At 57.0% G+C, this 15,836-nt stretch overlaps 1 protein-coding gene across 4 annotated transcripts; it reads left to right on the top strand.

The window, feature by feature from the left end:
• The first annotated feature begins 59 nt into the window (after positions 1-59).
• Positions 60-6,231, top strand: Tmem176b (transmembrane protein 176B). Of its 4 annotated transcripts, none has more exons than XM_048340459.1 (7): positions 60-120; positions 1,673-1,913; positions 3,911-4,021; positions 4,605-4,661; positions 4,969-5,205; positions 5,454-5,603; positions 5,911-6,230. In XM_048340459.1, exons 2-7 carry the CDS (start codon positions 1,710-1,712, stop codon positions 5,998-6,000), a joined length of 849 nt encoding a protein of 282 aa, XP_048196416.1. In that variant the 5' UTR covers positions 60-120; positions 1,673-1,709; the 3' UTR covers positions 6,001-6,230. The 4 variants fall into 4 exon arrangements, with proteins under 4 accessions (XP_048196416.1, XP_048196419.1, XP_048196418.1 ...); XM_048340462.1 differs by having other exon boundaries at positions 68-119; positions 1,701-1,913; positions 5,911-6,231; XM_048340461.1 differs by lacking the exon at positions 60-120 and adding an exon at positions 436-542 and having other exon boundaries at positions 5,911-6,231.
• The last annotated feature ends 9,605 nt before the right edge of the window (positions 6,232-15,836 follow it).

The following is a 15,836-nucleotide window of genomic DNA, read 5'->3' as shown; positions in this document are numbered from 1 at the left end:
TGCCCAGGAGGAAGTTGGGAGGGAGCCAGAAGGGGAGGGAGGGTGGAAGGGAGTGGACGTCGAGCTTCCTGGAGGACGGTGCGGGGCAGAGGGGACCTTCAGGGGCTTTCCAGAAGAAGGTGGGTCACGCAACCCTGGGGATCTGGGGGCGGTGGGGGGGGCTGCGAAGGGGAGCACGGGGCACCGTGAATGAACCCCGGGGAACCCTGAAACCGCCTTCTCCCCCAACCCCAGGCGGGGCCGGGGCCCGCTGAGAGCAGTTGCCTTTAGGCTGTGTGTGTGTGTGTGTGTGTGTGTGTGTGTGTGCGCACGCATGTGTAGGACTGCTTGCCTTGCCTGGTCATTTACTCCACATGGAGCCCCCCCAAGAGGGGCCCCTTGGGGTGAGCTCACTGCTGGGAAGTTTCAAGATAGCGTGGAGGCCTCCTCCCTCCACCCTTCTCTCCCCTCCCTCGCTTCTACCCAACGCTTGGGGTCCTTGGATCCAGGTCAGCTCCTCCCAGCTCTGGGTGCTCCGACTGCATCGCTGGGAGGACGGCAGGTGAGGCGGGGGCCCCCCAGGAGCCGCCATGTCTGCTCCCAGGCTCCATGGGGCTTGGGACACTTGGGGCCAGAGAGGCCTGTGCCCAGCTCTATTCTTCACATCCTCCAGAACCTTCCCCTTACATCCTGGGGAGGGGGGGCAGGGGGGTGACTGGGGGTCCCGAGAGCCCGAGTGCTGGGGTGGGAAGGCTGTGGGGTGGGGTGCTGAGCAGAGCAGAGGGGATCTCTCCCCTGTCCCGAGGCTCCGGGGGGAAGGACAGGGGACAGTGGCTACGGCCTGGACCCTTCCTGGGTTTCAAATACTGCTCTTCCCATTCAGATCTTCAGGAGTTTGGAGTGGGGGGCTGGGCAGGGGTGGTACCCAGGGGGTCTGGGGCTAGTTGGGGGCCTTGCAACTCCGGGCTGGAGAGATGTGGACTGGAGGGCCGGCCTGCTTTTGGGGTGCTGGTGAATCCTTCCGAGTCTCTCCTAGTTCGGTAGAACGGTCGAGCACCTGTACCTCTGGAGCTCAGGTGGGCCAAAGAACGAGGCTGCTCTGAACAGTTGGGAGGGTGTAAACCTCAGCTGCTGGGACAGTAGCTGTTCACATGTGATGCCCATCTTATTTACTTGCGTTTGGAACTCGGCAACTTGATTCTAAAGTATGCCTGGAAAAGTCATCTAGCAAATACAGCCAATACAACAAACTATCACGGGGGAGGTACAGAACCACCTGACTAGATATTCACAACCATGCTAATTAAGATTGGAGGGGGGTGTGGCCCATTATCAGACATCCCAGTGGGCAGAATATGATGGCGAGAGCAGACTGAACTTCCTATGTGGGCTTGGTATTTGCTCCTGAGGGCATTTTCAACCAAGGAGCCGAGGATGACAAATCCCACAGATAGATGGGTGGATGGATGGATGGATGGATGGATGGACAGGCACTTTCAAGATGCCTCTAGTGACCTACTCCTTCTACCCATACCCCACTTGCTAAGTCCCTATCACTTCCTCAAACGATGCCGCCCTCTAGGGACCCAGAGCCCTAGGCATCTGTGGGAGCTGTTTCCTATCAACCCTGTGACTGCTGTGTGGACGAGGACACTGCTTCTCTCCCTGCCATCCGTTCTCGTGTTCCCTTTCACTGCGTTCGCTTCTGACGTCTTTCCCAGCCAGGCAGGATGACCCGGAGCACCGTGACGGTGGACGGGGTCGACGTGGACTGCGCTCAGTCTCAGCCCTACCACATCGACATCCACATCCACCAGGAATCCGCGCTGGCGGCCCTGCTCAAGGCCGCGGGCTCGCTGAAGCGGCGCCTCTCGCGGCCCCGAGACGCCGGGCCTTCCAAGACCAGGAGGAGCTCTCTGCAGCTGGCCCTTGGGGTAGGCACAGGCTCGGCGGTGGGTGGGTTGATTAGGTGATGGACGTGGGAGTCCTCCTCTTCAATAGGAGGTGAAAAAGAAGAGGGTGGGCTCTCTGTGAGAAGCGGGCTGGGACTCGTTATTAATTAATAACTTGTTGTCGATTAATTTGTATTGTTAATTAGCTATCAACGCATTACTAACTGCATTGTAACCAGGACTGGCTAGGATTACAGGTGGGAACTGCCGGCACTCGCTATTGATAGCTCATTGGGTTGGAGGAAAGCTTTGCACGTTCCTCTACAGTGACTAGGGTGGAAAGGGACGATCAGTCTCTTCTCTGATGAAGAGAGGGCTGTGTCAGATAAAGGTGAGACAGGAGCAGAAGAGTCTCTGAGGGCCGCTAATTCGAGGCCTTGAGATGCAAGAGAACGCAAGAGGCCATTCAGGGAAAATGCAAAAGAATGGCTAGACTAACAAGTAAGAAAGGAGAAGCTATACCATGCCTGCGTGAAACAGAAAGTGGACCAGATGACATGTGAACGGAAAGCCACACATGATGTCTTCCATAGGCAGGAGTGGCTGGGCCAACGGGGTCCTGAATGGAGAATGGGTGGATTTAGGTGGGTAGCCAGAGAAGATGAAAGAAAGGGAAATCCACTCGGGTGCCTGTAATCCTAGCTCCTCAGAAGGCTGAGATGTGAAGACTGTGGCTTGAAGCCAGCCTAAGTAGAAATGCCTACGAGACTCCTTTCTCCAATTAACCAGCAAAACACTAAAAGTGGAGTGGAAGTGTTGTTCAAGTAGTAGAGTGGCTAGCCTTGAGCAAAACGCTAAGGGAGAGCTCCCTGGCCCTGAGGTCAAGCTCCAGGCCTAACACACACACACACACACACACACACACACACATACAGGCAAACAGGACTGGAAGCATGGCCATTCCTGGGTTGGTGAAGAGGGAAGAACTCTAGGGACTCATGGCTGGTTAAAGGCCATCTTGCCTAGCGCCTAGGATGACCGGTCTGTCCTGAATCGGCTCCCGAGAAGCGAAGGCTCTGTGTGGATTCGGGAACCTGGCTCCAGGCTACCTCTGAGCCAGGTGGCGCCCCAAGAAGTATCAAGGCTCTGCCAGGCAGCCACGGCAGAAGGGATGAGGGGAAACAGCTCCGCCTCACCTGTGGATGCAGTCTGTGGGGTGTCTGTGGGAGCGGACGGTTGGGCGGTATGGACCGGACGAGGCCGGGGATGTACCGGGGCTGGGAGTGGGAGCTGGGCGTCCTGGGCTGTAGGAGAAGCAGCCCCCGGGTGTGTGATGAATCTAGGATGCTGGCAGTGTGTACAGGGGGCCAGGCCCAGGACTCTGGGACGGCTGGGTTTTCCAGGAAGCAGACTCCGAGTCAGAGTTAGGGGTCCAAGCCGTAACTGAGGGGGTATAACCCCTATGAGACGGAAAGAGAGGAGACAAGGTTGGGCGGGGGCTCTCAGGTCATAGGGCAGCCTGACTAGGTCTGTGCTGGGGCAGTGCCTCGCAAAGACTCCTTCCCAGAGTTGCTAGCGGGTGTGTGGGAACGAGGCAGGCCGGGCAGCTCCCCACGGTTTGACGGATGGGGGGGGGGGGCGGGCCTGGAAGGAGCCCACACTGATAGGCTGTCTGCAACCACACTCATTGTGGGGAGTGGCGGGGTCTTGACGGCCCTGCTTTGTGCCTACCACAGACATCTCAGAAATCACGTTTGGTTCGGAAGGGAGAAGTCGGGGCCACGAGCTGAGCTGAGCGTCAGGATGTGATAGGAAGATGAGATCCATCACGCAGATGGAGGACAAAAAAACATGAGCACCGCCAGGCGGGTTCCTCAGAAAGCACTGGCGTAGACGGAGATCGTGAAGGAGGAAGGGAGAATCAGCGCGGTGTGGGTGGGTGGCTGGATGTTACAGGATGGAACCTTCCAGACTCCAAAGCCACGTGGGTAGGGGCTGGGCAGCTGCCTCGGGGACCCATTCGCTATGCTGTCTTACAGGTGACCCAGATACTGCTGGGGCTTCTCAGCGGAGCCCTCGGCGTGAGCTTTTGCTTCGGGGCCTGGACTGAGCTGTACGCCTCTGGCTGTGCCTTCTGGGCGGGGTCTGCGGTGAGTTAAGCTGGGAGGGGGGGGCAGGGGGGGAGGCGGGGAGAGGGGGCACCTGCGCTGGCCAAGAGAAAGTTCCTTGGCACTAGGTAGAAGTGAGCTAAACCCCAGAGACCAAACCAGGGGCTCACGCCTGTCCTCCTAGCTGTTCAGGAGGCTAAGAATCACAGTTCAAAGCCGGCCTGGGCAGGAAAGTCTGTGAGACTCTTGGTTCCAATTAAGCACCCCAAAACAAAGCAAAAGGGAAGTGGAGCTGTAGTTAAGTGGGCAAGTGCTAGCTTTGAGGGACACAGATCAGGGACAGCACCCAGGCCCCTGAGTTCAAACCCTAGGACTGTCCCCCCGGCCCCCCAACACCCAAAGACCAAAAGCCCTTTTGTCATGAGGCATCTGCCTTGAGGGGTGGACGGAACCTTCTGGAGTCTACTCGTCTCCACGGCAAGGAGTCCTGCTGCTGCGCTGGGCTTCTTTCCTCTTCTTCTGACCCCTGCTCCCACTTGGCTTCCCGGGGGGCAGTCGGAGGGCCGATGGGAGCTCAGCCCGGGAGAGGAAACCGAGACCGTGTTCTGATGTCTTCTTTCCCCAGGCCGTGGTGGCAGGAGCTGGGGCCATTGTCCACCAGAAGCACCGAGGCAGACTTTCCGTGAGCTGCGGGGCCTCCTCTGACCCCAACTTTGTCCCTCTCGGTCTTCCTTCCTATATCTAATGTTTCTGGTCAATTTGGGGTTTTCTACCCATTGGTTGCCAGTATCTGGAGGTCATTTCTGAAGGGTTGAGGGGCTGTGTGTGTGTGTGTGTGAGTGTGTGTGTGTGTGTGTGTGTGTGTGTGTGTTTCTTCAACAGCAAGCGGGGGAGAAGGGACTCTCATTCCTTCCTCATTTCCCCCCCCCCGGCTCCCGCTCTGGACAGGTTTGGGCTCTGAGCAGGTGGCGGGCATCTCTGTCTTCCAGGGCGTCCTGTCTCTGCTGCTCACCTTGGCCTGCGTCGCCACGGCTGCGGCCGCCGGCGTCTTTGGGGTGAGGAGCGTCCTCAGACACACGGAAAGCGCCTACTCCTCCGAGGTCTACGCCTTGTGCAAGCGCCCGGACCCTGTCCACGCGACCCCGAGCTACAGGAGGCCGTGGGGCAGAGACTATGAGCAAGACTGGAGGGAGGAGCAGTGCAAATCCAGCATGAAGAAGATGATGGTGACAACCGAGAGTGCAGTGTCTGGGATCCGCCCCAGGCCAGGGATTGTGGAGGGATGAAGAAGGGAATGGCGGGATTCCATGGCAGATGAGCAAACGGGGGTGTGGTGGCTTCCCCCCGCTCTGCCTGGGCAGGAAGCAGCCAGTAGGACACCAGCTGGCACCCATGGGGGTTGGAAAGGCGGTCCAATGCGTAAGATTAGAGGAACTGACTCTTGATCGTTGCTTTTTACTTCCTTCCCCTCTAGAACATATTCCTGGCGTTCTGTGTCCTGTTCACGGTTATCTGCATCCTGAAGGTCGCCGTGTCCTTGGCCTCCCTGGGACTGACTCTCCAAAGCCTGTGTGGCCAGAGCTCGGCAGCCCCCGAGAGGAGTCAGGAGGCGCTGCTGAACACGGTGGGCCTTGGTGCTGGGAGGGTGGGCAGGGAGGAGCCGAGAGGGTGGAAACTCCAAGTCCAGATCACTGAGACACGGGACCCCTCCCTGGACTGTCGGGGGGCGTGGGGGGCGGTGAGCTCACCCTGGGTGGGGGCCGGCTTCGGCCTCGGGTCTCTACTAATCGGGGCTTTCTCCTCCAACTCATCTTCCTCTTCTGTGTGACGTTCTGGCCAGATGGCTGCCAACAACTTCTTTGAAGTGAATTCCCCTCTCCTTCTGATTCTTCTTCTACTGATTGTTTTCACTGATTTTTTCCCCCCTCCAGGATGAAGGGGAATCAGAGAAGAAGCTCTTGGGGGAGAACCCTGAGCATTCTCCTGGCTTCAAGAAGATCCCAGAAGCCATCAACCTGTGAGCACCCGAAGCTACTTCCCGGGTCCCTGCATCGCCCTGTCCAGGGGCCGGCGGGGTGGCCGACTCCAGAGCCCCTCCAGCCCCCCGGCTCACGCTTGCGCTCGCTCTAGTCACTGTCTCCTCCGCTCACCTTCTCCACCCCTCCACCGCCCTCCCCCATTCTCCAACACCAGTGCTCTCCCTCCCCCAGGAAAACCATTGATTTTTTTTCCCCATTACTGATTAAACAGAAACAAGCAGAAAAAAATAATTGTGCACCAAAAAAAAAGCCGTGGTTTCCTTCCGTTTTCTGGTGAGTTAGTGTGCATGGAACTAGGCAGGAGCCGCCGTAGCACGTGGAAACACAATCCTAGACGGCTACATCGCATTCTAGTCGCTCCCTTTCCTGGTGTCAAACTCCTCTGGGTGAACGCTCTGGGCAACGTCACGGGAAAGTAACTTACGTGCGTTTCCGCCCCCTAGAATGACGTCAAGGGCCCGGAACACCGACCGGCAGAACCCTCACAACTACGAGAGATGGTCCCCGCCCCCTCCCTTCTCTCTCTCTCTCTCTCTCTCATGTACACACACATTTACATACCGAGTACTAGTCGACATCTTGTCGTAAGTGGTACAGTTTCTCTTGAGAGCACGTCCCTGTGATCCCAGAACGTCTCACCACGCCATCTCTCAAAGGTCCTCCCCCCTCTCAGTCAAGCTCAGCACCTTGGGACCAGTCGCCCCGACCCCAGCCCTCGAGGCTCGCTTACCGTCCGGGCTCTCGCAGAGACCCACGCGCGGGACGAGCAGCTCCGAGGCCCAGCCTTCAGTGCTCTTTGGAGGAGGAAGTGAGGCCTCCTCCTGTCTCTACACCGCTGGGCGCGCAGGCGCAGATGGCCCATGCCCCAGTCTGTCTTCCCGAAGAGGGTTGGACCTGCCGGGAGCTGCCTTGGAAAGTGTCTCCGAGGGCAACGGACGGGCGAACCGTGCACCCGTGGCTCACGCCTGGGATCCCGGCTGCTCAGGGAGCTGAGGTCTCCTGGGCTGTGCTGCTTGGTCACAAGGAGTGGCCGAGTCGGCAGGGTGAGGGACGGGCGTGAGGTTCTAGTGCAGCCAGCCGGAGGCCAAGACGTGCGGCCGGCACCTTTCCTTGGGCGGCCCTGGAGCACGGTCAGCACGAGAGCGACCTCGTGGGGAGCAGAACCCCGTGATGTCTTGGTCAGCAAGCCCGGGCTGCCGAGGTTCCGGCTTCCCTGTGGGTCCCCTGTCCTCCGGGCCCGTTTCCACTTAGACGGCATGGCTATGGCGGCGGGGCGGGGGGGGTGTCCTGGCCCGCGGTGGGATCAGGCCAGCGGTGGGGGCAGAGGCCGGTCCTTTGCCGGTTAACCAGAGCTTTGCCCCCTCCAAACAGCCGTGCTTTCATTTCCTGGTATCTGCTTTGGTCAACGGCCCTTGAGTTGTTCGGAGGACTCACGTCCTGGGTTCCTCCCCCGGGGCCCCCCTCCCTCTCAGTCGGCGTGTATGGACGCGCAGAGAGCCCCGCACGCATGGTCACGCCCATTCGTGTCTGAGCTTTGGCGTCCACGGAGGAGAGAAAGTCTCTCTGAGCCTGGCTGGCCGCGCGTCACGTGATTCATTCCGCGTGTATGCTGCAGGTGCTAGAACATCATTCTTTCTAATGAATGAGTGACCCCTGAGGCTCTGGGCGGAGGCCCGGGAGTGCATGGCTGGCTGGACAGGTGGGTAGTTCTGTGTCCAGCACTGCGGGGGGGGGGGTACCTGCTCCCCACCCCCACCCCCCCACCCCCCCGTCAGCATTTGCTGTTCACATTCCTGGTGTTGGCTAACCTCACTGGAGTCAGATGGAATCTCGGGGTTGTTTGGGTTTGCATTTCCTCTGGGGCCTGGGATGTCTTGAGCATTTCCTCATGTGTTTATTTGCCATTCTTGCTTCTTCATCTAAGAAATCTCTCGTTAGCTCTTGTGCCCATTCATTGATGGGGTTATTGATTGGGGGGTGGGGGGAAGGGTTGTTTTTTCAGTTCCTTGCATATTTTGGATGCCAGGCCCTGGTGGAATGAATAGTTTGTGAAGATCTTCTCCTGCTCTGCCCTTTCAGTTTAGTAACTCTGTCCATTGCCTTTTGGTTTGATGTAGCCCCATTTGTCAAGTCTCTCTCCTATCGGCTGTGCTTCTGGGACTCTCTTCAGAAAGTTCCTGCTTCCGCGAGTCGGTTCTAACGTTTCCCCCACTCCTCCTGTGGTAGTTTCAAAGTTTCAGGTGGGACACTGAGGTTTTTGATCCATTTTGAGTTGATATTGGCGCAAGGTAACGGACAAGGATCCGATCTTAGTTTTCCAACACGGACGTCCAGTTTTCTCCGCACCACTCATTGAAGAGGCTGTCTTTTTGTCCAATGTGTATTTTTGGTTCTCTCATCCAGTGTCAGATGGCTGTAAGTATATAGGTTTATTTCTGTGCCTTCTGGTCTAGGCCATTGGTCTTTGAGCCTGGCTTTTGTTTGGGTTATTATAGCTCTGTAGTAAAGTTTGAGGTCTGGGGTTGTGGTACCTCCAGTATTGCTTTTTATTTGGCCTAAAATCGCTTTGACTATTCAGGGTCTTTTGTTGTTCCATATGAATTTTTTTTGGATTATTTTCTCTATCTCAGTGAAGAATGTCCTTGGGATTTTGATGGGGATGGCACTGAATTTGTAGATCGCCGTTGGCAGTGTGGCCATTTTCACAATATTAGTTCTACCTACCCACAAACGCGGGAGGTCTTTCCATTTCCCGATGTCCCCTTCAATTTCTTTCTTCAGATTTTTATAGTATTTGCTGAAAATCTATTCCCCAACTACTTTTTTTTTGAGTCTGTCAAAACTGAAGTCGCTTTCCTGATTTCCCCCGCTGCTCATATGTTGTTGGGAGATAAAAAGGCTATTGATTTTTGTGAATTAATTTCGTATCCTGCTACAGTGCTGAAGTGATTGACCAGCTCTAAGAGCGTAGGAGTGGAGTCTCTCGGGTCCTTGAGATACAGGATCATGTCATCTGCAAGGAGAGATAGTTTGACTTCTCTCTATAGCGCGATCGACACAACACCAGATCCAGTAACAGGGCCCATCCGTCTCCAGACAGGTCACACCACAATCTGCTCCATCCCCGAATCCCAGGAACGCTGATGTGTCAATGCTGCCTCCTGAAGGCTTGGCGGGGAGAAATTCAGACGTGGAACCCTTCTGAGGATCTGTTCACGCGTGCTGAGCAGGAATTTTGGTCCCGCGTGCTAGTACACGTCCGTAGTCCCAGGACTTGAGCCTGAGGCAGGAGGAAAGGGCAGGCTAGTTAGGACCTAGGGCCCCGGCAGACCATCTTGGCCTGGCAAGTGGAAACCAGAAGACGGAAAGAGACATTTCCAGCCGGGAAGAAAGCGTCCTGCCCCTGCCCTACCCGGCCTGGCCTCTTACTTCCTCAAGTTCCAATCCTCTTCTTGTGACTCTGTTGGGAGGTTTTGGCCTTGGGTCCTGACTGAGAATGGACAACCGGTCAGGATATCACAGGGCCTGACCGATGAAATGCCACCTTCCAGACACCTCATTACCTCGGTGTCAGGCCTGAGCACGGCCCAAGGTAATCAAAACAAAAACGACAACCCCAGACGTGACCCCCTAAGACAGAGCGGCAGACGCCGTTGACCGAGGGGCTTGTCTTCTGAGGGAAGTCCTTCCCACCCTCCCTTCACTGTCCACGGGCGTCACGATGTGAAGGCCTGAGACCCTGCAAAGAGCCCCGGGGCCGCTTGAAACCGCCGGCCGCCCCGCCGGGCCGCGGCCCACGGACTCTGCTGGCTTTGGAAACCAGGAGGGCTGCTAGGCGAGTGGGCTCTGTCCCCAGGAAATAGCAGAAGAGATTCCTGCTGAGAAGATGGCGAGTGCGAGGCTGGACGGCGCGGCAGAGCAAGGCTGTCTCCAGAAAACAAACACGCGTCTGAAAGCAGTCCAGGGAGAAGAAACCCCAGCGCAGCGGAGCCAAAGGTGTCAGTCACCAGAGGCCACTGCTCCTCCCTCCCTCCCTCCCTCCCTCCCTCCCGAGAGTGTTCCTCCCTCCTTCCCTCCCTCCTGGGAGTGCTCCTCTCCTCCCCCTCCCCCTCCCCCTCCCCTCCCCCTCCCCTCCCTCTCCTCTCCCCCTCCCCCTCCTCCTCCCCCTCCTCCTCCTCCTTCCCCCCCCCTCCTCCTCCTCCTCCTCCTCCTCCTCCTCCTCCTCCACATTACATTCTGGCAACTTCTGTCTCCCTGAGTCTCTGGAGGAAGGTGGACTCTCTGCCCGCCCCTCCTCCCACCCCGAGTCCGCTCTGTGGCTCTCTACCCTTCGCTCCCCCCATCCCGAGTGGAGAGCCTGCGACGTCTTCTGATGCCCTGTTTTGTTTTCCGTAGGGCATCAGAAGCCAACCGTCCCCCCCCCACCCCCACCCTATCGCCTTGAAATGCCGGGCAGCAATTTGTCTCTTTGCACAACTTGGCCTTGGTGGTAGAACTGTTTGTGTGCAGAGGGATGACGTCAAGGCCCTGAGCAGGCCCTGCGGATCATCGCGGGCCTGTGTGGAATACGGCGTGTCTATTGGAGGGTTTGAAATCATTCGGCACATAAACAGGAAATAGCTCCCCCCTCCCCACACACGCCCCCCAGCACGGCCTTTAACTCTGTGTTATCTATCCGGTATTGAGTTCTCAAAAACCAAGGCCAGGGCCTGGGAACGTGGCTTAGTGGTAGAGCGCTTGCCTAGCACGCATGAAGCCCTGGGTTCAATTCCCCAGCACCACATACACAGAAAAAGCCGGAAGTGGTGCTGTGGCTCAGGTGGCAGAGTGCAAAAAGAAGCCAGGGACAGTGCTCAGGCCCTGAGTCCAAGGCCCAGGACTGGGAAAATCACACAAATAAACAAACCAAAAACCCCCAAGGTCTCGGCGGCTGAGTGGCTCCCATCCCCCCCTTTAGGCGCCGTGACCAGGGCTGTGTGCTCCTAGGCTGGGCTGCTGGGACGGGGCGGGGGCAGCCAGGAGAAATGCAGGACAGAGGTGGGGGGCGGGGGAGCGGCGGGCGGGGGGGGGCCTCCCCTCCCTCCCGTTCCTTCCCATGGGTCTACCCTCTCGGCTCCATCTCTTGCCCCAGAGTCGATGTTGTGGAAGTTTCTGGATGGTGGGGGCAGGACTCCCTCGCTTCCAGCTACCTAAAGGGGGCGCGGGACCCTCAGATCCAAAAAGAATAGCTTGCAGAGAGGGGGGAGAGGGGGAGGGGGAGGAGGAGGAGAGGGAGAGGAACAAGGTCGAGGGGAGACTGTCAATTTGGCACAACCATGTCCCTTCTGAAGTAGGGATGTTTGCCAGGCAGTTGTTTTCGGGGTGACCCTCCATACAGGAGAACAATCTCTCATGATAGACACCTTTGAAGGCTTTAAAAAAAAATAAGGCCTTTCAGAGAAACTTCCAAGACCCAGCCCCAAACCTCCGCCATTCTGTGGAGTGGGCGTGGAGTCCGCTTCGCCCCCTCAGCACCGAGTTCTCCCTCCCTCCGCTGGCCTTTTCCTCCGTCCCCCCCCCCCCCCACGAAGGCTCATGCGTCCCCAGGAGCCCCTACGAGTCCCCCAGTAACCGCCCCCCCGCCGCCTTCGAGGGAGGCCGGGTTGGGACGCATCCTCCGTGTTCACCCTCCTGGCTACAGCTCTGTCTTCATGTCCTGGACTGGCGGGAGCTGTCGGGGTGGCGTGGTGCTTGCTCTCTGGGTGGCATGGTGCTTGCTCTCCGGGCTGCATGGTGCTCGCTCTCCGGGTGCTTGCTCTCCGGGCGGCATGGTGCTTGCTCTCCGGGCGGCATGGTGCTTGCTCTCTGGGCGGCATGGTGCTCGCTCTCCGGGTGCTTGCTCTCCGGGGTGGCGTGGTGCTTGCTCTCCGGGCTGCATGGTGCTCGCTCTCCGGGTGCTTGCTCTCCGGGCGGCGTGGTGCCCTCCGCCCAGCCGCGCGTGGGAGCTGAGTCTGGCTCTGGCGGTGTCTCCAGCCCCCCCCCGGGCTCGCTCCCCTCCGTCCACACCGCGCGTTCAGTGCCGCGGGGGGTCTGAGGGTGGAGACCGGCGGCGCAGGGCAGAATGCCTGGCTCTCTCGGTGTCCCGGGCGAGCGCAGACGTTGGGGTGAGGCTTGCTGACCCCCCGTTCCCCGACTCTGGCTCGGGAACCCCCCGGCCTGGGGACCCCCACGCTGCCCAGCTCCGTGCAGCCCGCCGGGGCTCCCGGCACACACGCAGGGGAGGCGGGAGGCGAGCGCGGGTGTGAAGTCCACGCCGGAGCCGGCAGCCCTGCCCTCTCCACCGACGGCGCCCACGGGGCACCGGGGGGGGGCTCCTCTGGCTCCTGGGGGCCCACGCCTGTCACCCCTAGCGGCTCAGGAGGCTGAGATCTGAGGATGGCAGTTCAAAGCCAGCCGGGGCAGGGAAGGCCATGAGACTCTCATCGCCGACGAACCAGCACAAAACCGGGAGTGGCGCCGTGGCTCCACGCGGTAGAGCGCCAGCCTCGAGCAAAGGAGCTCAGGGACAGCGCGCAGGCCCCGAGTTCAAAACCCACCCCCCACCTCCCAAGGACAAAGAACGAAAACTTGGTTTTCTCAATTTTTAGGATCTGCATGGATGTGTTCTTGCCATTTAATATAGCACTTTGACGTGTAAAAAAAATAATAAAAAAGAAAGAAAAACCAACATCTGGCGATGAAAAGCATGCTAAGGTCTCATGGGCCCCAGCCCCCAGCCCCAGCCCCAGCCCCCAGCCCCCGCCCCCAGCCCCCCGCCCCAGCCCCGCACACGGGAAGGCTGGACTTCGCGTCTCGGGATTTAACACCTGCTCTGCTGCGCGTGGGCCTCACCAGAGCCCGAGGCCCCGTGTTTCGCTTGGTTTACATGTGCGCTGAGCAGGCCCCGGCACCAAGCTCGTGAGTCTCTAGAAATGAGTGAGACACGCCTCTAATCTTTACAGAGGTCCCTGATTGCTACTTATTTTTGTACTGGATTCCTGGGGATTGAATTCGGGGTCTCGCGTTACCAGGCGTACCACAAGAGCCACTTCTCCAGCCTTTTGTGCTTTGGGTTCCAGGTTTTTCGGTAGAGCGTCTCGGTTTCGCCCGGGCCGAACCTCCTCTTCAAGCTCTCCTCCGTGGCTGGGATGCCGCCACACGCGGATCTCTGTGCGGAGACGGGGTCGTGTGGACTTTCTGCCTCGTTGGCATGCTTTGGAACCACAGTCCTCCAGCCCCCGCCTCCGGAGCGGCTCAGGTTACAGGCGCGGCCCACCTGCACCCGGGAATCCTCCGTCTGCACCCGGCCTAAAGAGCTGGTGGAAACGCACTGCCTCTCCCATGAGCACGCCGTAACCCTAGAAAGGATTCACCGCGCCATTTCCTTGCCTGCACAGGGCGGGCTCTGCCGGGTCCTTCGGTGATTCTAGCAAGCACGTGTGGTGTGCGGGCTACACAACCGGTCTGTGGAGTTTTCCTGAATGGGAACACCAGAAAACCAGACTCCAACCCGACATCTCTCTCCCCACCCTCCTAAGCTGGTAAGGAAAAACAACGAAGAGGCGTCTCTATGGATTTTGTCGTTCAAAAAAACAAAAGTACAGCCCAGGGCAGCGTGGAGAGCTTGGGAGGGGGGAGGAAGAGGGCAGCCACGCCTGATGGAAGACACGCCCCGCCGACAAGTCCTGCAAGCAAATCCTGCCGGCCTGCAGATCTCAGACGCAGAGTAACAGGGTTGGAACCCGCTGTTGAAAATCTGGGACACTTAGGAAAGAGGTCCAACAAAAGGAGGGGAAAAAATCTTAATGAAAAAGAGAATTCCCTATCAGCATAGGAAACATAGCAGAGGGAAAAAAAAACATGCCTTTATCTTTTAGTTTTAAAAAATGCAGCTGTCTTAATGGAAAATGCCATCAGAAAGAAAGAAGTCCGCTCCAGGCCGAGGCGGAGACACGGAGCCCAGCGGGCGGGCCGCCGGGCCGCGCGCGCCACCTGCTGGCCAGAGGTGAGCACTGCACTCAGGGTTCTGCCCCGTGTCACTCCATCTGCGAGTAGCCAAGCAGCAAGGTCAGGATGGCAGTGTGTTTCAAGGTCATCACATCCGTGTGCACCAGGAGAAACATGCCCCTTCCGGGGGTTCGAGGTCAGGAACTACTCAGTGAGGAAGACTCCCAATGCCTAACTTGGATAGGGCAAGAGGGATCAGCAGTGTGTGTGTGTGTGTGTGTGTGTGTGTGTGTGTGTGTATGTGTGTGTGTTTCTAAACAAGGTCTCATTACATTGGCCAGGATGGTCCTGAACTCACAGACTCGTGCAACCTTCCTGCCTCAAACTCTCAAGAGCCGGGCCTACGGGCAGGAACTGTTACATCCGACCAGGTATGAGTCTTTTAAGAACATGCTTTATTCTCCACTGGGAATTTATCTAAAAGTGGACCGGCAGATAATTTGCCCTTTTCAGAGACTGACTGTTTTCAAAGTGATTGTATCAGCCGTTCCAGTCCCAGGACTGGCAACCAAACACACAAAGAGAGTGCATCTTTTTATCTCCCAGCCCAGGTGTCCATTTATCCTCATCCTTAGTCTGTCAGTTCTTCTTAATGTTAGTCGATCTCACAGCTGTTTATTTATTTAGCAGTGCTGGGTTTTGACCGCAGGCCTCCAGCTTGCTAGGCAGTGCGCTGTCCCTTGATACTCCCAGCCCTTTTTGCTTTAGCGATTTGTCAGATGGGGTCTCAAGCTTTTTTTTGCTGGGATTACAGATGTACACCATCATGTTGGGGCTTCGCTGATTTTTGCCCTATGCTGGCTAAAAACTGCTCTTCTCCTGATCTCTGCTTCCAGAGTAGCTGCGATTACTTGAGTGCCCAGCCCTTGATGGTCCTTTTAAATGGCTGCATAACATTTAGTCTTATATGAACTTTTAACAAGTTTACTCATATAGAAACTGATAAACTTTTCCCTCCCTCCCTATATTTTCGTTTCTAGAAACAACGCTGCAGGACTGGCTGTACCGGCTGGCAGTAGGAGATGGCCAATTTGGAATGATATTGCTGCATTGAAGGATATTAATATTTAAGCATGAGATAAATTGTATCAAAGAGCTTTCCAAAAAGGTAGGGAAGGTTTTTGCTGAGGCTGCTGTTAGTGCATTAGAGTATCCTCTTTCCTTTCTCCAACTCAATTCTATTTTTTGCCACTAGTAGGACTTACGTCTTAAAAAAAAAAAAAAAAAACAAAAACCATCAAATCACTATTTCCACAATCGCCTCCTTACAGTGGTGCTAAGACCCTTTCACAGATCTGAGGGCCATATTTAATCATCTGAAAAAATGCTTTCACCGATGTTGTGTAGGCTTCTTCATTTTCGTGAGATCTTTTTATGCCATATTTAAATTCTTTCATCTTTTTTTGTGGCATTAGGACTTGAACTCAGGACCTTTCGCTCAACTCAGTATGCTTGCTTGGCTGGCACTGTACCATCTGAGCTGAAATGAGGTCTCACTCTCTTTTTTCCCAGACTGGCCTCAAACTTCAAGTCTTCCTACCACCACCAGCTGCTTTTATTTAGATTTTCGTTGTTGGTGGTGGTGGTGGTGGTGGGACTTGAACTCTGGGCCTGGTCGCTGTTCCTGAGCTCCTCAGCTCCTGGCTAGCGCTCTGCCACTTGAGCCACAGAGCCACTTCCACTTCCGGTTTTCTGGTGGGTAATCGGAGACAAGAGGCTCACGGATTTTCCTACCCGGGCTGGCTTTGAACCTCCATCCTCAGATCTCAGCCTCCTGAGTAGCTAGGGTGACA

This window comes from Perognathus longimembris, chromosome 2, assembly GCF_023159225.1.
Source record: "Perognathus longimembris pacificus isolate PPM17 chromosome 2, ASM2315922v1, whole genome shotgun sequence".
NCBI lineage: Eukaryota > Metazoa > Chordata > Mammalia > Rodentia > Heteromyidae > Perognathus > Perognathus longimembris.
Note: the sequence above shows the minus strand (reverse complement) of the source record. Positions and strands in the feature narration are given on the sequence as shown.